This window comes from Penaeus japonicus, unplaced genomic scaffold (genome assembly GCF_977035675.1).
Source record: "Penaeus japonicus unplaced genomic scaffold, GWHDUDI00000001_assembly GWHDUDI00000029, whole genome shotgun sequence".
Taxonomy (NCBI): Eukaryota; Metazoa; Arthropoda; class Malacostraca; order Decapoda; family Penaeidae; genus Penaeus; species Penaeus japonicus.
This window is the reverse complement of record NW_028234431.1, coordinates 13,005,906-13,013,521: the sequence shown is the minus strand read 5'-3', so window position 1 is coordinate 13,013,521 and position 7,616 is coordinate 13,005,906. Positions and strand designations below refer to the sequence as shown.

At 31.4% G+C, this 7,616-nt stretch overlaps 1 protein-coding gene across 3 annotated transcripts in view; it reads right to left on the bottom strand.

The window, feature by feature from the left end:
- Positions 1 to 721: 721 nt before the first annotated feature.
- The window catches only part of LOC122260502 (uncharacterized), a 14,519-nt gene continuing 7,624 nt past the window's right edge, over positions 722 to 7,616 (bottom strand). For all 3 annotated transcript variants that reach the window (XM_043027813.2, XM_043027814.2, XM_043027816.2), the window contains exons 2-4: positions 6,710 to 6,820; positions 6,117 to 6,179; positions 722 to 5,766 (exon numbers count right to left, since the gene is read on the bottom strand). In XM_043027813.2, the coding sequence (XP_042883747.1) occupies positions 5,570 to 5,766; positions 6,117 to 6,179; positions 6,710 to 6,818 (369 nt within the window). In that variant the 5' untranslated portion in view covers positions 6,819 to 6,820 and the 3' untranslated portion in view covers positions 722 to 5,569. The remainder of the gene's footprint in view (positions 5,767 to 6,116; positions 6,180 to 6,709; positions 6,821 to 7,616) is intronic.

Genomic DNA, 7,616 nt, shown 5'->3' with positions numbered 1-7,616 from the left:
GGTGCCTCATACTGACTTTGGATAACAGTTCTATCCAGTATGCAGTCTAAACAAGTGTTGAAAGACATTAGTACCAGACCACATTTTTGCCTCATTCCTGGATTCACAAGAGTTAGGCTTGATCCCACCACAAATTTAGTACTTTCAGTATTGGTATATAGGCTTTCTATGTGTCCAGTGATCTGTTGGGATTCATCCAAGTCTTAGGATCTCCTAGTGACTGCAGGGAGGGCTTGGCATTGTTTTCTCAGGGCTTGATAGGCAAGGGAAGTCATTTACAAATGGCCTTTGACCTCCTCATCAAGTTTATGTATATGCTGTTCCTAGTCCTTCCTGAATGTCCACGTTCTCCATGCCAGGAGATTGACGGAAGTGAGTTTGGCTTTAAACAGTTGAAATGTGTCGGTAGGAGCATGCACAGCAACGAGCTGTACTTCAGAGATACACTCTAAAATGTTTGAAAGTATATCTGTTTCCCTAAATTTTTAAATACCAAGTCTTATGGTGTTAAATATGGAAATATGATTATAAATATCAATCTCAATAATTAAAGACTATTCAATAATTTGCAAAGTTCAACCCCCTAGTATTCATTCTAAAACAATTTTTTAAAATGTAATGCTGTCCTATGATAATGTATTTCTCTCTATTTCTTTTATTCTTCCTGATACAGATGTCTGCTAGAACTGATGAGTTAATGTTTAAGGATACTGAAAATAAATTTCTTCACCATATTTATTTTTTGTATATCACACAACTCTCAAAATTTACACAATTAACTTGTACAGGTATATGGAAAAGTTGTCTATAAACTGCTCTACTGTGTAGAAATATGCTGGACATTTTTATTTACTAATTACAGGCTTGAATATTCTATCAAAATTCAGGTTGACAAATACATTTCCTGACTTATTACGGGAGGCACACAATAAGTTGCAAATTACAGCACTGACAATTGCCTTTCTTTGCACTGGCTTTTAATCAGTGTTTTCTTTATTGTTGGTCAAAATTGCTGAACACACTAACAGCTTGGACAATCTCTTGGCTGAAGATACACGAAACTGTAGGATGATAATTTTTTTAAATGCTACACATGGTTCAAAATTAACCTTTTCATAAGCACAATATGATAAATTAACTGACTACTGTAAATAGTTTTCATAAGTCCACCGTTTGTTGTTCATGAGTAATTGTAATTGAGTTTTTCCTTCTTTCTACTTGGCTGTAAAGTCAAGCCATGTGATGAAAGCTGGACACAGGATGCATTGAAGTACTATTATTAACGTGTTGTGATTCAAGAAGAGTGGCAAAGGCCCTGCAGTATGAATTTTTTATCACAGACAGAACCTTTGGTATTTATTCATATTACTTTACTACATCTACAGTCAGCTAAGAAAGCATTATTATTAACTTTATTTGCATTATACAATGAAAACAGAAAGCTCTTTATTGTCTTGAAATGTCTTGTATGAATGACAATACAAAACCCCCTTAAGCTGGTCCTAATCTGATTTGTCATACTATACAAACGTTAATGTTTGTAGCAACTTTATCACTATTATGACATAGTTCAGTGCTGTGCATTAGTGAACACAGAAGTAAACTGATATCATACAAGAATCAAGTAGGACCTTTTCCCAACCTATTGTATAATTACATGCATTTTAACTATGTTTTACACAAGTCCTAAAGTCTAAATTTTCTAATTGAAAGGGTCCATTCAAATTATCATTTGGCTACAAATATGACAAATTGAGGTATACACAAAACAATTGGATTTTCACATATAGAATATTCATGAACATAAAGAGTATCTAATAGTTTTAATATTGTTTTTTAACAAATCAAACATATTCTATTATCATGAAAAATAAAATAAAATAATAATAATTTTGTCAAAAGATTAACAGTAAAAGCATTTAATTAATTTCTGAAGTGATGAATAACATGACATGAAATAACTAACTGACATAATCATTATAGTTAATAATTACGGCCAGTCATTTCTGCATTCATTCTTCTTGCTTAGTTTACTGTGTAAAGTCTAACTTACGAATCTGGTTCTAGATCAATCTGTTTAGCCGTTGCCTAGTTAAGCTATTCAAACAAAACAAAAGCTTAAGAATCATATCCTAAACAGAGAACACTGGACTGGATTTCGTTCTATTTAACACAGGAGTAATGGAATGAAACTGGTTGAAAAACAAAAGTTAATATACTGTGAATAATACTGGGCAAGGAATTTACAAGAAAATAACATAAAAGAAATCCTTTAAATCTCCTTTCATTGTGAATGTAGGTACATTTCAGACATGTTTGTTGATACTTACTTTCCATAAACTAAAACACTCCAATCCACAGCATGTCCACAGAAAAAATTGTTCACAATAGGTAAATCTATGAACTGCACTTCAGAAAATAACTTTAACCACAACCACCAATATATATATATATATTTTAATGACTTTACATGTATTTCATAAAACACTAAAACTATCATCTTGTCTTTTTTTCTTCTCTATCAACAGTTGTGAACATATCTTATATAGCTTATTTTTCACAATGAAATATGTCTCCATGAAAGTAATTTCATAATTTCATAATTTACTCATTTCTATCACATATCTTCCAACTAAACACTGCAAAAAATCATATCCAACTTCATCAATATATACATTCCAGTTCTTTTGAAAATCTATTATTAACCCTTTGATGACGGTGCGTCACACCCGTGTGACACAGCTAAATGCCCGATGACAGGGCGACGCACCAGTGTGACATTCCTGATGCCATATTGCATAGGCCCAGCGTAGGGGGTTTCCACTTATCGCTCGGCCTGTCAAGATAGGGTTAACTGGTATGTCCATAGAATCATTTACTTTAAAAAGTGAGTATTTGTATTTTTTTATTTTTTTTTTCAGTAAACTAACAATGATAAGTCATAGATGATTCATAATAGTAGTAAAACATTACCTGAAAATACTTTTATAACAAATATAGTTGAAGAGATATGCATTTAAAAAGATCTTCAAAAAGATAGTAAAGTTACAAAATTTGAAATTTACATAGAAACATCTTTTACATAGTATCAGAAATGTTCAACTGAAATGTCATGCCTAATGCCCTTAACATCTCATTCTTAAAACACCAATTCAAACCTAAAATATATTGCGTAAATACTGCCAGATATCACAACCAAAAATTAAAAAACGCATACAGCACTACCACATACTGTAACCACTCGAAATTCAGCTACATACGTCATTCCCACTCAAAGTACACGCATTCTATTTGTTGACATTCTTTGGCTATGAACAAAAGGTCAAAATGAGTAACAGGACTACATAACATGCCACTATTCACATAGGATATTAGTGTTTCCACCCAAGGGAGAAAATTACTGATCCTTGGAAATACAAGATAAATAATGCTGATACTTGGTAACCAAAGTTAAAAGAATACAAGTAAAAGAAAATAAATGTCATAAAAGTATAGTCAAACCTTTCTAAATGGAAGTAGAGATGAAAAGGAAGAAAATCTATTTTGCATTTTATCACCTTTATAAAACTAATCACCTTAGAGAGCAATCAGCATTAACTTAATAAGATTAATATGAAAACATTATTTCATTATATATACATATAATACATGTATGCTTACAGTTTATTAATAATTAGATATAAAGCTGAATTTATTTCTACTTATAGAATGGAATAACTGTCAACAAGATGATAAAAAAATGTTTGTTTCAGAAAGAATCTAGAAAAAAAATATTTAGTAGTATAAACAGATCTCTAGCAGGTAAACTAAGCAGAGAACATAAATAAAAGAACATAAAAAACAGCAAGTAACTTTTTTATCATGTCCTCCCTGGATTTTTTTAAAACATAACCATACAGAAAAGAAGAAAGCTCATCTCTTCAGATGAAAACTGTAAAATAAACAGTTTCCTATATATTTTTTTCACTAAGTTTACATAATCTATATCAGAATACTTTCTGGTAAGTTACAGAATATTAAATTTGGATTCAGTGAAACAATTCCAACTTACTTAGTAGCCATAATCATTCTTAGATTCTTCTAATTTAATAATTGATGCGTGCATACTACAGCAAAACAAAAGAGAAGACATTTACATGCAGTACACAAGAAGGATATACACAAGCATGGGAACTTATCCTCAGTGATGTGAATACTGGATATAAAGTGCCCATAAAATTTACTGACAGTTTAAAGATTCCCTATTTAGGTGAAGTGTTTCTCATAAAGCACTGTAACAATAAAGACATCCCACTTCATCAGTTTATTACACTGTGCTGGCACTACTAGAATATGATGTTCAAAGGAATTTGAGCAACAAAATGTCAAGCATTTTGAGTGCTTGTTATATTATTATGACTTGTATAAATTTCTTTGAGACTCTAGCTTTAAAGAATAATACAATAAATCGTGATATCCTTTCTACACATTCAAAAGAAATGTGTTTATGTGGAATGTATTCATATAAAGAATATTGCAAAATATATAGTTGAAATGTAATAACTATCAATGAATCAATCTATAAAGACCACTGTTTTTCATAGATAGCACTTACTAACAATAACTGAAAAGAAATCTAAGCTGGAAAAAAGGCTTCCATCCAAAGGAAAGTAATAACCACTTCAAATGTACATAAAAACCTGCTATATATATCAGTATCATATAAAACTTGACCATTAACTCAAGTTCCTTGGGATATTTTCCCCCACTCTTGCAATGTATATTATATGCAAAAGGAATTCACTTGGCTTATTAAAGTGATGAAAATCTTAGTTCTAGTTAGTAAATATTGAAAATTGGCATTCTAAAAATATCTTGCTGTCAAAATTATAGAAAAACTGTAATGGTTAACAAAATTTGTCATCTTATTTCTGACAATGGAGGGCATTAAAGTTATATATATACACAGCAATGTCTTCTGCTATCTACTCCAAGAAAAATGTGTGTATTTAACAGTGTCTTTAAAAAAACTAGTAATACTAAAATCATCTTGTATCTGAAACATGACTTTCTTATATTACATGAGTCACATGTGTTTGAAACAAATGTTCAAAGAATACTGAAGAATTATATTCATTATCAATGAAAAAAGGCATTAAAACAAACATTCATTCACTCACCAATCATACCATAATAACAAACTACTAATATCCATTAGCCAAAGGAATGTACTTACAAAAGTTGGTTTCTAGTGGAAAAGTGTTTACATCAAGTTAAAACTACCAGCACAACTCCTATCACATGGAATAAAGGCAAACCACACATAAATATCATTAAGTGTATATCATTGATATGCAAATTCTTTTTACTTAACATAGCAAATAGGAATGAATCCCATTTTACAAAAGTTATTTCAGCAGAAATGCAGCAGACTTCATTGTCATTTTTTTAAAACATTGTACCAAACTATAACATGACAGCTACTTTTCTACTGGCCTCTTGTCATGATAAAACATAGGTCTCCCCATATCTCCATCTGCTTCTGGCTATGACTAGCCTAGTACACTTGGCACTAGCCACATAATCTTTGCTACCCAAGTCCACTCTCAGCGTTAGCCTCCTGGTGATTTCTTACGACACTCATTTGTATTGCCAGGGGCTCCCCGAGCTGGACTTGTCGTCTCTCTGCAAACTTCAGTAGCTGCTCAATGGTAATGGACCTTATGTCTACTTCCTCCTGCAAACCCTGCCGTTCCTGTAACAGTCCAACCAACTCTCCAGAAGCCTCTGAAAACGATTCTTGGAATTAACATATTTATCACATACTTGTTATAATAAAATAAGATTATACATATCTTACCAGATGAAGTTGGAGAACATGATACTTCTATAGAAAAATATGTACCTCTGTCTATATTAAACAGTTTTCAACTTTATCTATCTTCATTACTTAGTTTCAATATAAAAAGAAAATGTAAACAAATAAATAATACCAATCAAGCTAAAAATCAGTTGTTAAATGAAATTAAAAGAAACCAAAAAAATTAACACCTAAAAGAAAAATTAAGTAGCAACAGCCAAAATATAATCAATAATAAAAGAAAATTAAGACCACATAAAAAGATAATTCTCCTTACCCTGAGCAATATTCTCGATTTCCTTCTTCAGCACTCGTAGGGAGCTGAGCGAGAGAGCTTCCACTGCCAATCAGAATAATGACACAAATCAAATATATATTCCATACTGACAGAAAACACACATGTTTACTGAAAGCTGAGATAATAGTTTCAATACTCACCTTGGATTTTCCTTTCAGATCTGAAGTTCAAATGATTTTGTGCTTTGTGTTTTTTATGGCATTTCAATTTGAATGAGTTATCATTATGATTTTAGCGTGAAAACAAATCTGACAACAATCTTGCATACTTTAGTTTAATCATAAAACATAAATGTTACTCTACATATACATTTTTCACTTATAATAATTATTAAAAATAAATACAAAGACAATGTAATTGAGGGATTTAATAAGTTAATAAATAATCCCTATGACTTCAAAATCCTGCACACCTTTGAATTCCTACGGACATCTTCATATCCAGTGAGGAACACACATGCGATTGGTAATGGATACATGGAAAGCTGGCTAATTTCACGAGACTGTATGGTTTTCAGCTGCATCCAAACACAAAAATGATATTACTTCAACAGAATTTGGTGTAACACTCACATTCTTCAGCAGATCTTCTTCTCCATTTCGTAGTTTTGAAGGCGTGAATCTTCAAAGACGCTTTGTATGGGGAAGAGTTTGTCACTCGAATTAGCACCTCTTGCTCCATAGCTGTAATGAGATGATTTAGGATCAGTAATCAAGTAAGTAAATGCAAAAGTATATGAACTGATAAATATATATTTTCAAAAGAAACCAGTTCCCAAATACATCCTCAATGTATATTTGTCAGTTTGTGATACAACAAATTTCACAAATTGTGAACATTTTTCATGATCACACATACATTTTTCAATGAGCTACAGTGCAAGAGCTCAGCTATAAGGGCACTATAAAACATCTTAACCATATACACAAAACACTTCTAACTAAAAATACCAAATTATCAATAAAATTTAACCCATTAGCAGTGGATGGCATGATTTGCTGCCAAGGCAGAATCAGTCGTAGACATAGATGGCACCGTCCCAGACAATGTAAACCCGCTATCCTACTGCATACATATTTTTTTAAAACTGCGACCAATGGGTTAATCTTAAGTTTTTAACACGTCTTAAAAAAATAATAAAATAAAATAAAATAAAAACTAAGGCAAAAATTATACAATGACTCATCAGCTATTCTTTTAGAGACAAAAATAATTTCCCTAACTAGATAAAAGACAAAGGCAAAATATCGCTAATTTAAGGCTAAATAATAATAATAATATTTATAATAAAAATTGAATAACAATAATAGTGGCAATAATAGTAAAGATAATGATAATGACAATGATGGTGGAGATAGAGATGGCAGTGGTGGTAATAATAATCATGACAATAATAACAGCACCAATGACAACGGCAGTAACAACAAATACGACAATCACAAGGACAAAATGATGATAGCGATAATAAGCAAATATTCA